This window comes from Oncorhynchus nerka, linkage group LG11, assembly GCF_034236695.1.
Source record: "Oncorhynchus nerka isolate Pitt River linkage group LG11, Oner_Uvic_2.0, whole genome shotgun sequence".
Taxonomy (NCBI): domain Eukaryota; kingdom Metazoa; phylum Chordata; class Actinopteri; order Salmoniformes; family Salmonidae; genus Oncorhynchus; species Oncorhynchus nerka.
In genome coordinates, this window is record NC_088406.1 from 26,797,866 (window position 1) to 26,813,883 (window position 16,018).

At 48.8% G+C, this 16,018-nt stretch overlaps 1 protein-coding gene across 4 annotated transcripts in view; it reads right to left on the reverse strand.

The window, feature by feature from the left end:
• The window catches only part of LOC115136625 (glycerophosphodiester phosphodiesterase domain-containing protein 5-like), a 101,974-nt gene that overhangs the window by 27,508 nt on the left and 58,448 nt on the right, over positions 1-16,018 (reverse strand). For all 4 annotated transcript variants that reach the window (XR_010465034.1, XM_065024344.1, XM_065024342.1 and 1 more), the window contains 3 exons: positions 12,443-12,588; positions 6,889-6,971; positions 5,477-5,627 (listed from right to left, as the gene is read on the reverse strand). Coding sequence is in view for 3 of the 4 variants with exons in the window: in XM_065024344.1 (XP_064880416.1) it covers positions 5,477-5,627; positions 6,889-6,971; positions 12,443-12,588 (380 nt within the window). In the remaining variant the exon portion in view is untranslated. The remainder of the gene's footprint in view (positions 1-5,476; positions 5,628-6,888; positions 6,972-12,442; positions 12,589-16,018) is intronic.

Below are 16,018 nucleotides of genomic sequence, written 5' to 3' on the forward strand. Positions count from 1 at the left end.
ACAATCCAGGGAAGAAATCTTGATTGATAAATATTGGCAATTTCTCCACTTCATTAATGAGATTCCCTAATCAGCCGAGTGGCAAGGAAATGGACCCAAAGCATTGAGGAGAAATATAGGCCTTATGAAAGAAAGGGCTGTGCGAGAAACTACAAAGAAACATTTTATGCATGCTTACATTTGGTTAGAAACCTTCAGAGAGAGAAAGATGACATAACAGTATACCAGTCCTCCTTAGCTGGGATGTGACAGACAGTACCATTCCTCCCTAGCGGGGGTGTGACAGACAGTACCATTTGCCCCTAGCAGGGGTGTGACAGTACCATTCCCCCCTAGCGGGGTGTGACAGTACCATTCCCCCCTAGCGGGGGTGTGACAGTACCATTCCCCCCTAGCGGGGGTGTGACAGTACCATTCCCCCCTAGCGGGGTGTGACAGTACCATTCCCCCTAGCGGGGTGTGACAGTACCATTCCCCCTAGCGGGGGTGTGACAGTACCATTCCCCCCTAGCGGGGGTGTGACAGTACCATTCCCCTCTAGCGGGGGTGTGACAGTACCATTCCCCTCTAGCGGGGGTGTGACAGTACCATTCCCCTCTAGCGGGGGTGTGACCGTACCATTCCCCCTAGCGGGGGTGTGACCGTACCATTCCCCCCTAGCGGGGGTGTGACCGTACCATTCCCCCCTAGCGGGGGTGTGACCGTACCATTCCCCCCTAGCGGGGGTGTGATCGTACCATTCCCCCCTAGCGGGGGTGTGACCGTACCATTCCCCCCTAGCGGGGGTGTGACAGTACCTTTCCCCCCTAGCGGGGGTGTGACAGTACCATTCCCACATAGCGGGGGTGTGAGTACCATACCCACATAGCGGGGGTGTGAGTACCATTCCCACATAGCGGGGGTGTGACAGCACCATTCCTCCCTAGCTGGGGGTGTGACTGTACCATTCCTCCCTAGCGGGGGTGTGACAGTACCATTCCTCCAGAGGGGGTGTGACAGTACCATTCCTCCATAGAAGGGGTGTGACAGTACCATTCCCACATAGCGGGGGTGTGACAGTACCATTCCTCCATAGAAGGGGTGTGACAGTACCATTCCTCCATAGAAGGGGTGTGACAGTACCATTCCCCCCTAGCGGGGGTGTGACAAAACCATTCCCCCCTAGCGGGGGTGTGACAAAACCATTCCCCCCTAGCGGGGGTGTGACAAAACCATTCCCCCCTAACGGGGGCGTGACAAAACCATTCCTCCATAGAAGGGGTGTGACAGTACCATCCGCCCCTAGCAGGGGTGTGACAGTACCATTCCTCCCTAGCGGGGGTGTGACAGTACCATTCCTCCCTAGCGGGGGTGTGACAGTACCATTCCTCCCTAGCGGGGGTGTGACAGTACCATTCCCCCCTAGCGGGGGTGTGACAGTACCATTCCTACATAGCATGGGTGTGACAGTACCATTCCTCCCTAGCGGGGGTGTGACAGTACCTTTCCCCCCTAGCGGGGGTGTGACAGTACCATTCCCCCCTAGCGGGGGTGTGACAGCACCATTCCTCCCTAGCTGGGGGTGTGACTGTACCATTCCTCCCTAGCTGGGGGTGTGACTGTACCATTCCTCCCTAGCTGGGGGTGTGACTGTACCATTCCTCCCTAGCTGGGGGTGTGACTGTACCATTCCTCCCTAGCTGGGGGTGTGACTGTACCATTCCTCCCTAGCGGGGGTGTGACAGTACCATTCCTCCAGAGGGGGTGTGACAGTACCATTCCCCCCTAGCGGGGGTGTGACAAAACCATTCCTCCATAGAAGGGGTGTGACAGTACCATTCCCCCCTAGCGGGGGTGTGACAAAACCATTCCTCCATAGAAGGGGTGTGACAGTACTATTCCTCCATAGAAGGGGTGTGACAGTACCATTTGCCCCTAGCAGGGGTGTCACAGTACCATCCGCCCCTAGCAGGGGTGTCACAGTACCATCCGCCCCTAGCAGGGGTGTCACAGTACCATCCTACATAGGTGGGGGTGTGACAGTACCATTCCTCCCTAGCGGGGGTGTGACAGTACCATTCCTCCCTAGCGGGGGTGTGACAGTACCATTCCTCCCTAGCGGGGGTGTGACAGTACCATTCCTCCATAGAGGGGGTGTGACAGTACCATTCCTCCATAGAAGGGGTGTGACAGTACCATTCCTACATAGCATGGGTGTGACAGTACCATTCCTCCCTAGCGGGGGTGTGACAGTACCATTCCTCCCTAGCGGGGGTGTGACAGTACCATTCCTCCCTAGCGGGGGTGTGACAGTACCATTCCCCCCTAGAAGGGGTGTGACAGTACCATTCCCCCCTGGCGGGGGTGTGACAGTACCATTCCCCCCTAGCGGGGGTGTGACAGTACCATTCCTACATAGCATGGGTGTGACAGTGTATTTCTAGGTTTACATGGCAATCGTAATAATACATCATTTTATGATGAGATCAGGGTTTGATTGATAAATATAGGCAAATTCTTCACTTCATTAATGAGATTTCCTATCAGCCGAGTGGCAATGAAATGGACCCAAAGCATTGAGGAGAAATATAGGCCTAGTGAAAGAAAGGGTGGTGTGAGGTCCTGCAAGCTTACATTTGGTTAGAAACCTTCAGAGAGAAAAGGATGGCATAACAGTATACCCAGTCCTCCTAGCGGGGGTGTGACAGTACCATTCCCCCCTAGCGGGGGTGAGAAAGTACCATTCCTCCATAGCGAGGGTGTGACAGACGGTACCATTCCTCCCGAGCGGGGGTGTGACAGACGGTACCATTCCTCCCGAGCGGGGGTGTGACAGACGGTACCATTCCTCCCGAGCGGGGGTGTGACAGACGGTACCATTCCTCCCGAGCGGGGGTGTGACAGACGGTACCATTCCTACCTAGCGGGGTGTGAATGAAGCATTCCTACCTAGCGGGGTGTGAATGAAGCATTCCTACCTAGCGGGGTGTGAATGAAGCATTCCTACCTAGCGGGGTGTGAATGAAGCATTCCTACCTAGCGGGGGTGTGAATGAAGCATTCCTACCTAGCGGGGTGTGAATGAAGCATTCCTACCTAGCGGGGGGGTGAATGAAGCATTCCTACCTAGCGGGGGTGTGAATGAAGCATTCCTACCTAGCGGGGGTGTGAATGAAGCATTCCTACCTAGCGGGGGTGTGAATGAAGCATTCCTACCTAGCGGGGGTGTGAATTAAGCATTCCTACCTAGCGGGGGTGTGACAGTACCTTTCCCCCCTAGCGGGGGTGTGACAGTACCATTCCCCCCTAGCGGGGGTGTGACAGTACCATTCCCCCCTAGCGGGGGTGTGACAGTACCATTCCCCCCTAGCGGGGGTGTGACAGTACCATTCCCCCCTAGCGGGGGTGTGACAGTACCATTCCCCCCTAGCGGGGGTGTGACAGTACCATTCCCCCCTAGCGGGGGTGTGACAGTACCATTCCTACATAGCGGGGGTGTGAGTACCATTCCCACATAGCGGGGGTGTGAGTACCATTCCCACATAGCGGGGGTGTGACAGCACCATTCCTCCCTAGCTGGGGGTGTGACTGTACCATTCCTCCCTAGCTGGGGGTGTGACTGTACCATTCCTCCCTAGCTGGGGGTGTGACTGTACCATTCCTCCCTAGCTGGGGGTGTGACTGTACCATTCCTCCCTAGCTGGGGGTGTGACTGTACCATTCCTCCCTAGCGGGGGTGTGACAGTACCATTCCTCCAGAGGGGGTGTGACAGTACCATTCCCCCCTAGCGGGGGTGTGACAAAACCATTCCTCCATAGAAGGGGTGTGACAGTACCATTCCCCCCTAGCGGGGGTGTGACAAAACCATTCCTCCATAGAAGGGGTGTGACAGTACCATTCCTCCATAGAAGGGGTGTGACAGTACCATTTGCCCCTAGCAGGGGTGTCACAGTACCATCCGCCCCTAGCAGGGGTGTCACAGTACCATCCGCCCCTAGCAGGGGTGTCACAGTACCATCCTACATAGGTGGGGGTGTGACAGTACCATTCCTCCCTAGCGGGGGTGTGACAGTACCATTCCTCCCTAGCGGGGGTGTGACAGTACCATTCCTCCATAGAGGGGGTGTGACAGTACCATTCCTCCATAGAAGGGGTGTGACAGTACCATTCCTACATAGCATGGGTGTGACAGTACCATTCCTCCCTAGCGGGGGTGTGACAGTACCATTCCTCCCTAGCGGGGGTGTGACAGTACCATTCCTCCCTAGCGGGGGTGTGACAGTACCATTCCTCCCTAGCGGGGGTGTGACAGTACCATTCCTCCCTAGCGGGGGTGTGACAGTACCATTCCCCCCTAGAAGGGGTGTGACAGTACCATTCCCCCCTAGCGGGGGTGTGACAGTACCATTCCCCCCTAGCGGGGGTGTGACAGTACCATTCCTACATAGCATGGGTGTGACAGTGCCATTCCCCCCTAGAAGGGGTGTGACAGTACCATTCCCCCCTGGCGGGGGTGTGACAGTACCATTCCCCCCTAGAAGGGGTGTGACAGTACCATTCCCCCCTAGCGGGGGTGTGACAGTACCATTCCTACATAGCATGGGTGTGACAGTGTATTTCTAGGTTTACATGGCAATCGTAATAATACATCATTTTATGATGAGATCAGGGTTTGATTGATAAATATAGGCAAATTCTTCACTTCATTAATGAGATTTCCTATCAGCCGAGTGGCAATGAAATGGACCCAAAGCATTGAGGAGAAATATAGGCCTAGTGAAAGAAAGGGTGGTGTGAGGTCCTGCAAGCTTACATTTGGTTAGAAACCTTCAGAGAGAAAAGGATGGCATAACAGTATACCCAGTCCTCCTAGCGGGGGTGTGACAGTACCATTCCCCCCTAGCGGGGGTGAGAAAGTACCATTCCTCCATAGCGAGGGTGTGACAGACGGTACCATTCCTCCCGAGCGGGGGTGTGACAGACAGTACCATTCCTCCCGAGCGGGGGTGTGACAGACGGTACCATTCCTCCCGAGCGGGGGTGTGACAGACGGTACCATTCCTCCCGAGCGGGGGTGTGACAGACGGTACCATTCCTCCCGAGCGGGGGTGTGACAGACGGTACCATTCCTCCCGAGCGGGGGTGTGACAGACGGTACCATTCCTACCTAGCGGGGGTGTGAATGAAGCATTCCTACCTAGCGGGGGTGTGAATGAAGCATTCCTACCTAGCGGGGGTGTGAATGAAGCATTCCTACCTAGCGGGGGTGTGAATGAAGCATTCCTACCTAGCGGGGGTGTGAATGAAGCATTCCTACCTAGCGGGGGTGTGAATGAAGCATTCCTACCTAGCGGGGGTGTGAATGAAGCATTCCTACCTAGCGGGGGTGTGAATGAAGCATTCCTACCTAGCGGGGGTGTGAATTAAGCATTCCTACCTAGCGGGGGTGTGACAGTACAATTCCTCCTTAGCGGGAGTGTGAGTAACATTGTGGTACCTTGAGGAACCACTGGCCGGCATTGAGGCTGTGTAAGTCTGTCCAGTTAAAGGAGGAGGCATCGTCCAGCTGTCTGGCAGGAAACACCTTCTCGACGTCTGTAGTCCTCCTCATGGTGCCGTCTCGCATCAGAAACGGCACCCCGTCAAGGCTAGGACAAGAAAGATTTAAACAGTCAGGTCTACCAATACAAAAGTATATTCAGTGCCGTACAGTGTTGTTCAGCATCATATGATCATCTTATTTCTCAGAAGTTTATATCCACTGATATTTTGTGATTCTAAGTGGAAGTTCTTACAATAGAAATACTGAATGCTCTCTAGGGAAGCGCCAAAAACCTTCAAATCACGAAGGGAAAAGACTAGAGCTGTTTGAGGCAAAACTCACATTACATGAAAGCTACTTTCATGTTGCTAGCTTCACCTTCACTTTGAATGCCAAATAATTTCCCCACCTTTTCAGTTAACCTCAGGTTGTAAGACATGGAAAACAAAAACACATTACCTACACTTGAAATTGTTAGTCAAATTCACAACTAGAATCACAACGCTTTCGTAAGATTACATCCCAAGCAAGCAACTAAATCGGACTAAAAACATCATTTAGCCTGTCTATTATTCATTATTGTTTTCAGTGACCATAAAGCGTGACTGAAACGTTAAATTAGTGCCTGAATGACCCATGTCCCTTCGGGTGTGTGTCTGTGTACACGCATCTCTGGTCAGGAGGATGTATAGAGCCTGGCCCTGTTCAGGTTTCATTAGTCAGCTCCAGCATGAGCTCAATGCAGTCCAGAGCCCAGCCTAACTGTCATCAGCACGCACGTCTCCACCTCCCATTCATCTGAATTAGGGAGTGGAGGAATGTATACACAAGCTAAATGAGCTTTCACTGACACAAAGGCAAATAGACAAATAGAAACACACGTGGCCGCCGCTGCCGCCCCTCCGACTAAAAACGGCCGCCGCCGCCACTGCCAAAACTGCCGCCGCTCCTACTAAAAATGGCCGCCGCCGTTAACTGCTGCCACTGTTACTAAAACCGATGCTGCCACTGTTACTAAAACCGATGCTGCCACTGTTACTAAAACCGATGCTGCCACTGTTACTAAAACCGATGCTGCCACTGTTACTAAAACCGATGCTGCCACTGTTACTAAAACCGATGCTGCCACTGTTACTAAAACCGATGCTGCCACTGTTACTAAAACCGATGCTGCTCACTGAATGGTACTAAGCGGCTGAATCCTAGACAGGAAGCCCAGACCAGCATTATGACACTGGCTGACCGGTACTTGGCTGTACTCCTCAATCAACTAGCTTACAACAGACTTGACTTCTCACCGTCTCTCCTTGCAGCTCCCCATTGATCTAGTTTGGCTGCACTGTGAGTCTCTTTCGGTGTGTGTGTACCTGATGGCCACGTCAGCCTCCAGCCCACTGACGTTCATCTGCAGAGCCCTCTGGAAGGACAGGATGGTGTTCTCTGGAGCCAGCTACAGACAGAGAGAGAGGAACATCATCAGCACACTGTCAGCACACTGACGTATATTGATGTTTCATGGAGGTCAGAGACATTTCATATACCTTACTGCAATTAGAGTTCACAGGTTCATATAGGTTTCAGAAGTTTAACACTCCTTTGAAACATGCCATTTTCCCACATGTTGCTGAGGTGATGCTGGAGATGATGAAAATTAAGTTTACATTTTTTTCAATTTCCCTTTAAAACGGGTGTGAGGAAATGGAGAATGTATTCCAGTTACAAGTAATGAGTTATGCGCTCATAATTATTATTGATAAACAGACTATTGAACACATACTGACTGGTGCAATACAAGACACTAGGCCACATTGGTCAAACTAATAATGGTCAGTGATACTGTCGGTCAAACTGTCTAATACTGCGAGGGGACTGGACACCTGGGAAAAGCAATGTAAAATGCTGCTGGGAAACAGAGTAGGTCATGTGGCGTGTCCTGGGGGAGTTCAGTTTTTTAAGACTTAATTCCTCCACAGCATTTAACTTCTGGGGTGATCAACTACTGCAACATGCCCCAACCGGCTGGCTGGGGAGCATCTGTCTGCAGCTCGCTGGATGGATGGGTCATGTTTTTGTGTATGCGAGACGTTAGGACAGGGGTTTCCAAACTAGGGGTCGCCTGATTTGAAAATGGGGTGGCGAGAAAAAATCTGCGCTTGGTTCATCAAACCCGGGGTTACATCAGTAACCTCCGGTAGCTGCTAGATGAGGTTGTAATAAACAGAACGGTTTCTGTTCTCTTCCTACAAAATGTGGCTCTATCTTTTGAATGGTTTAAGCTCCAAATATTATGAACCCATCACTGAAAGACATGACTCTCAGGAACAGGTAGGTACGTACCGTTACCCTCTACTACAGTGAGGGAAAAAGGTATTTGATCCCCTGCTGATTTTGTACGTTTGCCCACTGACAAAGAAATTATCAGTCTGTCATTTTAATGGTAGGTTTATTTGAACAGTGAGAGACAGAATAACAAAAAAAATCCAGAAAAAGCATGTCAAAAATGTTATAAATTGATTTGCATTTTAATGAGGAAAATAAGTATTTGACCCCTCTGCAAAACGTGACTTAGTACTTGGTGACAAAACCCTTGTTGGCAATCACAGAGGTCAGACGTTTCTTATAGTTGGCCACCAGGTTTGCACACATCTCAGGAGGGATTTTGTCCCACTCCTCTTTGCAGATCTTCTCCAAGTCATTAAGGTTGAGGCTGACGTTTGGCAACTCGAACCAACAGCTCCCTCCACAGATTTTCTATGGGATTAAGGTCTGGAGACTAGCCATGCCACTCCAGGACCTTAATGTGCTTCTTCTTGAGCCACTCCTTTGTTGCCTTGGCCATGTGTTTTGGGTCATTGTCATGCTGGAATACCCATCCACGACCCATTTTTCAATGCCCTGGCTGAGGGAAGACACCAAAAAGAAAGATGCCCAGGGTACCAGCTCATCAGACTGTCCATAATAGGCTGAGAGGCTGGACGGAGGGCTTTGTTGTAAGGCAGGTCCTCACCAGACATCACCGGCAACAACGTCGCCTACGGGCACAAACCCACTCGCTGGATCAGACAGGACTGGCAAAAGGTGCTCTTCACTGACAAGTCACATTTTTTTTCTCACCAGGGGTATGGTCGGATTCATGTTTATCTTCAAAGGAATGAGCGTTACACAGAAGCCTGCACTTTGGAGTGGGATCGATTTGGAGGTGGAGGGTCCGTCACGGTCTGGGGTGGTGAGTCACAGCATCATCGGACTGTGCTTGTCGTCATTGCAGGCATTCTCAATGCTGTGCGTTACAGGGAAGACCTCCCCCTCCCTCATGTGGTACCCTTCCTGCAGGCTCAACTGTCAGTGTTCTGTCATGGCCAGCGAAGAGCCCGGATCTCAATCCCATTGAGCACGTCTGGGAACAGTTGGATAGGAGGGTGAGGGCTAGGGCCATTCCCCCCAGAAATGTATGGGAACTTGCAGGTGCCTTGGTGGAAGAGTGGGGTAACATCTCACAGCAGGAACTGGCAAATCTGGTGCAGTCCATGAGGAGGAAATGCACTGCAGAACTTAATGCAGATGGTGGCCACACTAGATACTGACTGATATTTTTGATTTTGACCTCCCCCTTTATTCAGGGACATATTTTTCCATTTCTGTTAGTCACATGGCTGTGGAACTTGTTCAGTTTATGTCTCAGTTGTTGAATCTTGTTATGTTCCTACAAATATTTACACATGTTAAGTTTGCTGAAAATAAACACAGTTGACAGTGAGAGGACGTTTCTTTTTTGCTGAGTTTATGATAAACAGAGTAGCAGCAGCATAAAAAAAGGGTTGAGGGGCGGGCACAATGCAAATAGTCTGGGTCGCCATTTGATTACCTGTTAAAGAGTCTTATGGCTTGGGGGTAAAAGCTGTTGAGAAGCCTTTTGGTCCTAGACTTGGCACTCCAGTACCACATGCCATGCGGTAGTAGAGAGAACAGTCTATGACTGGGGTGACTGGGGTCTTTGACCATTTTTAGGGCCTTCTTCTGACACCGCCTGGTGTAGAGGTCCTGGATGGCAGGCAGCTTACCCTCTGTAGTGCCTTGCAGTCAGAGGCCGAGCAGTTGCCGTACCAGGCAGTGATGCAACCAGTCAGGATGCTCTCGATGTTGCAGCTGTAGAACCTTTTGAGGATCTGAGGACCCATGCCAAATCTTTTTAGTTTCCTGAGGGGGAATAGGCTTTGTCATGCCCTCTTTAGGACTGTCTTGATATGTTTGGACCATTCAAGTGTGTTGGTGATGTGGACACCAAGGGACTTGAAGCCCTCTACCTGCTCCACTACAGCCCCGTCGATGAGAATTGCGGGAGTGTTCGGTCCTCCTTTTCCTGTAGTTCACAATCATCGCCTTAGTCTTGGTTACATTGAGGGATAGGTTGTTATTCTGGCACCACCCGGCCAGGTCTCTGACCTCCTCCCTATAGGCGGTCTCATCGTTGTCGATGATCAGGACTACCACTTGTCTCGTCTGCCAACTTAAATGATGGTGTTGGAGTCATACCTGGCCACGCAGTCGTGGGTGAACAGGAGGGGACTGAGCATGCACCCATGAGGGGCTCCAGTATTGAGGATCAGCGTGGCAGATGTGTTGTTACCTATCCTCACCACTTCAAACTATATATTGTCTTCAGATTGAAATCCTGTCAAAAATATAGACTGATTTGTAAGACTGCTATAGCCCAAATCAAAAAGTAAACATTGGCCGTTGATTAATTAACTTTTTTTACATGGTGGGGGTCTCACATTATGTTTCTATCAACATGGGGTCGTGGGCGAAAAACAAAGTTTGGGAAACACTGCATTATGAGTTGAGGCTTTGGCAACAGGGAATTATATCTAGTCATACAGTGTCTGGCTGACAAGTCAAACATATCAGGTCAAAGCAGGCGTGGGCTCATACTAGCACTGTTTATTCGCATACAGTGCATTTGGAAAGAAATCTGTTACGTTACAGCCATATTCTAAAATGGATTAAGTTTTGTTTTCCTCAATCTACTACTACACACACACACACACAAAGGAAAACTGTTTAGAAATGTGTAACAACAAAAACCCAGAAATATCACATTTATATAAATATTCAGACCATTTACTCAGTACTTTGTTTAAGCACCTTTGGCAGCAATTACAGCCTCGAGTATTCTTGGGTATGACGCTACAAGCTTGGCACACCTGAATTTGGGGAATTTCTCCCATTCTTCTCTGCAGATCCTCTCAAGCTCTGTCAAGTTGGATGGGGAGCGTCGCTGCACAGGTATGTTCAGGTCTCTTCAGACATGTTTGATTGGGTTCAAGTCCGACCTCTGACTGGGCCACTCAAGGACATTCAGAGACTTGTATGGAAGCCACTCCTGCGTTGTCTTGGCTGTGTGCTTAGGGTTGTTGTCCTATTGGAAGGTGAACCCGTCACCCCAGTCTGAGGTCCTGAGCACTCTGGAGCAGGTTTCATCAAGGATCTCTCTGTACTTTGCTACGTTCATCTTTCCCTCAATCCGCACTAGTCTCCCAGTCCCTGCAGCTGAAAAACATCCCCACAGCATGATGCTGCCACCACCGTAGGGATGGTGCCAGGTTTCTTCCAGACGTGACGCTTGGCATTCAGGCCAAATAGTTTAATCTTGGTTTCATCAGATAATCTTGTTTCTCATGGTCTGAGAGTCCTTTAGGTGACTTTTGGCAAAATCCACGTGGGCTGGCATGTGCCTTTACTGAGGAGTGGCTTCCGTCTGGTCACTCTACATATAGGCCTGATTGGCAGAGTGCTGCAGAGATGGTTGTCCTTTTGGAAAGATCTCCCATCTCCACAAAATAACTCTAGAGCTTTGTCAGAGTGACCATCAGTTTCTTGGTCATCTCCCTGAAAAAGGCCCTTCTCCCCTGATTGCTTAGTTTGGCTGGGAGGCCAGCTCTAGGAAGAGTCTTGGTGGTTCTAAACTTCTTCCATTTCAGAATAATGGAGGCCACTGTGTTCTTGGGGACCTTCAATGATGCAGATGTTTTTTGGTACCCTTTTAGATCTGTGCCTTGACACAATCCTGTCTCAGAGCGCTACGGACAATTCCTTCGATCTCATGGCTTGGTGTTTTCTCTGACATGCACTGTCAACTGTGGGACCAAATATAAACAGGTGTGTGCCTTTCCAAATCATGTCCAATCAATTGAATTTACCCCTGGTGGACTCCAATCAAGTTGTAGAAACATCAAGGATGATCAATGGAAACAGGATGCACCGGAGCACAATTTCAAGTCTCATAGCCAAGGGTCTGACTACTTATGTAAATAAGGTGTTTGTTTTGTATTTTTAATACATTTGCAAAAATGTATAAAAACCTGTTCACTTTGTCATTATGGGGTGTTTTGTGTAGATTGAGGAAACATTTTTTTTTAAATCCATTTTAGAATAAGGCTGTAACGTAATGAAATGTGGAAAAAGGGAAGTGGTCTGATGCATTCCGAATGCACTGTATATCTACATCTGCCTGGAGAGAAATGCAGTATAACATGATATGAATTAAGAAAACAAGTGAAGAAATGCTAGACATGGAATCATATGAAATATTTATTCTATAGGTTGAGCTGGTTAAGTGCTCGCACATACAGTAGCCTATATCTTCCAGATAGTGTTTACAGAAAGCCCAGAAGTCTGTTTGCCATCTATTCCTGGGCTATTTTCAGCTCAGGTCCAGAGGGTCATTAATACACTAGAATAGCCCTAGATAGTTTGAAGGAAGTGAGTGGGTGGAAATACTGTTGGCCAGCATGATTTCTCTTGTGCCCTCCATGAAGGTTACATCTCTGTGGGTCTGTTATTGTATAATCTAGAAGCAAAACGTATGAGGTGCCTCACATTACATGCCCTCGGATTGGGCAGCTGGTTCAGCTGACTCACCATGGGTGCGCCCTGGTGCCCAATGACGTCAGGGCGTGGTGTGAGGTTGGCGTGTTCCATGATGCAGGGGGAGGTGATGGAAAGGGGGGCCATGTAGAGGCCCAGTAGAACACTTAGGTAGAGCAGGAGAACCACCACCTGAAACACTGGGGAGGGGGTAGAACACAACATAGATATAGAATTAATAGAAACACTGGGGAGGGGGTAGAACGCAACAGATGTAGAATGAATAGAAACCATGGGGAGGGTGACGAATAAAACATAGAATGAATAGAATACCCAAGTATATAGAATAGCTTTGGCCGAAAGGCTCAATGTCATGGAATACTTTTTTGCTCGTCACGGTTGTCTATTGTATGGAGATGGTCAAGGACATAAATAAATAGCACACCTGAATATAGCTTCTTTATGTGCAAGAAGACCATTCACAGAATGTTTCTAAACATTTTACGTAGCCAGTTTGGGTTGAGATACAGTACCAGTCAAAAGTTTGGACACACCTACTCATTCAAAGGTTTTTATTTATCTTTACTATTTTCTACATTGTAAAATCAGCAAAAAAACATCCTCACTGGCAACTGCGTTTATTTTCAGCAAACTTAACGTGTAAATATTTTTATGAAAATAACAAGATTCAACAACTGAGACAAACCGAACAAGTTCCTAGCAGAAATGGAATAATGTGTCCCTGAACAAATGGGTGGTCAAAATCAAAAGTCAGTCAGTATCTGGTTTGGCCACCAGCTGCATTAAGTACTGCAGCGCATCTCCTCCTCATGGACTGCACCAGATTTGCTAGTTCTTGCTGTGAGATGTTACACCACTCTTCCACCAAGGAACCTGCACGTTCCCGGACATTTCTAGGGGGAACGGCCCTAGCCCTCACCCTCCTATCAAACAGGTCCCAGACGTGCTCAATGGGATTGAGATCCGGGAGCTTCGCTGGCCATGACAGAATACTGACAGTCCTGTCTTGCAGGAAATCACGCACAGAACAAGCAGTATGGCTGGTGACATTGTCATGCTGGAGGGTCATGTCAGGTTGAGCCTGCAGGAAGGGTACCACATGAGGGAGGAGGATGTCTTCCCTGTAACACACAGCGTTGAGAATGCCTGCAATGACAAGCACAGTCCGAAGATGCTGTGACACACCGCCCCAGACCATGACGGACCCTCCACCTCCAAATCGATCCCGCTCCAGAGTACAGGCCTTGTTGTAACGCTCATTCCTTCGATGATAAACGGTTTGTGCCCATAGGCGACATTGTTGCCGGTCATGTCCTGCCTTACAACAGGCTTACAAGCCCTCAGTCCAGCCTATTGCGGACAGTCTGAGCACTGATGGAGGAATTGTGCTTTCCTGGTGTAACTCAGGGAGTTGTTGTTGCCATCCTGTATCTGTGATGTTCGGATGTACTGATCCTGTGCAGGTGTTGTACACGTGGTCTGCCACTGCGAGGATGATCAGCTGTCTCCCTGTAGTGCTGTCTGGCCACATCTGCAGTCCTCATGCCACCTTGCAGCATGCCTAAGGCACGTTAAAAAAAATGATCAGGGACCCTGGGCATCTTTCTTTTGGTTTTCAGAAAGGCCTCTTTAGTGTCCTATGTTTTCATAACTGTGACCTTAATTGCCTACACTCTGTAAGCTGTTAGGGTCTTAACGACCGTTCCACAGGTGCAGGTTCATTAATTGTTTATGGTTCATTGAACAAGCATGGGAAACAGTGTTTAAACCCTTTACAATGAAGATCTGTGAAGTTTTGAATTTTTATGAATTATCTTTGAAAGACAGCTTCCTGAAAAGGGACGTTTCTTTTTTTGCTGAGTTTAGAATAATAATGAAGACATCAAAAGTGTGAAATTACGCATATGGAGTCATGTAGTAACCAAAATTGATCAACCAAATAAACATATTTAATAATTGAGATTATTCAAAGTAGCCACCGCCTTGACAGCTTTGAACACTATTGGCATTCTCTCAACCAGCTTCACCTGAAATGCTCTTGAAGGAGTTCCCACATATGCTGAGCACTTGTTGGCTGCTTTTCCTTCACTCTGTGGTCCAACTCATCCCAAACCATCTCAATTGGGTTGAGGTCGGGTGAGCGTGGAGGCCAGGTCATCTGATGCAGCACTCAATCACTATCCTTCTTGGTCAAATAGCCCTTACACAGCGTTGGGTCATTGTCCTGTTGAAAAACAAATGATATTCCCACTAAGTGCAAATCAGATATGATAGCGTATCACTGCAAAATGCTGTGGTTGCCATACTGGTTAAGTGTACCTTGAATTCTAAATAAATCCCTGACAGTGTCACCAGCAAAGCACCCCCACACCTCCTCTATGCTTCACGGTGGGAACCACACATGCGGAGATCCGTTCACCTACTCTGTCTCACAGACACGGAGGATGGAACCAAAAATGGACAGATTTCCACTGGTCTATTGTCCATTGCTCGTGTTTCTTAGCCCATTATTGGTGTCTTTTAGTAGGTTTCTTTGCAGTAATTCGACCATGAAGGCCTGATTCACGCAGTCTCCTCTGAACAGTTGATGCTGAGATGTCTGTTACTTGAACCATGTGAAGCATTTATTTGGGCTGCAATTGCTGAGGCTGTTAATTCTAATGAACTCATCCTCTGCAGCAGAGGTAACTCTGGGTCTTCCTTTCCTATGGCAGTCCTCATGAGAGCCAGTTTCATCATAGCGCTTGATGGTTTCTGCGACTGCACTTGAAGAAACTTTGAAAGTTCCTGACATTTTCCGAATTGACTGACCTTCATGTCTTAAAGTAATGGACTGTCGCTTCTCTTTGCTTATTTGAGCTGTTCTTGCCCAAATATGGACCAAATAACGCTATCTTCTGTATACCAACCCTACCTTGCCACAACACAAATGACTGGCTTAAACACATTGAGAAGGAAAGAAATTCAACAAATTAACTTTTTACAATTGAAATGCATTCCAGGTGACTAAGACATGAAGCTGGGTGAGAGAATGCCAAGAGTGTGCAAAGCTGTCATCAATGCAGAGGGTGGCCATTTGAATATAAAATACACTGCTCAAAAAAATAAAGGGAACACTTAACAACACAATGTAACTCCAAGTCAATCACACTTCTGTAAAATCAAACTGTCCACTTAGGAAGCAACACTGATATTATAGGCATTTAGCAAGACACCCCCAATAAAGCAGTGGTTCTTGCAGGTGGTGACCAGACCACTTCTCAGTTTCTATGCTTCCTGGCTGATGTTTTGGTCACTTTTGAATGCTGACGGTGCTTTCACTCTAGTGGTAGCATGAGACTACAAGCCACACAAGTGGCTCAGGTAGTGCAGCTCATCCAGGATGGCACATCAATGCGAGCTGTGGCAAGAAGGTTTGCTGTGTCTGTCAGCGTAGTGTCCAGAGCATGGAGGCGCTACCAGGAGACAGGCCAGTATATCAGGAGACGTGGAGGAGGCCGTAGGAGAGCAACAACCCAGCAGCAGGACCGCTACCTCCGCCTTTGTGCAAGGAGGAGCAGGAGGAGCACTGCCAGAGCCCTGCAAAATTACTTCCAGCAGGCCACAAAT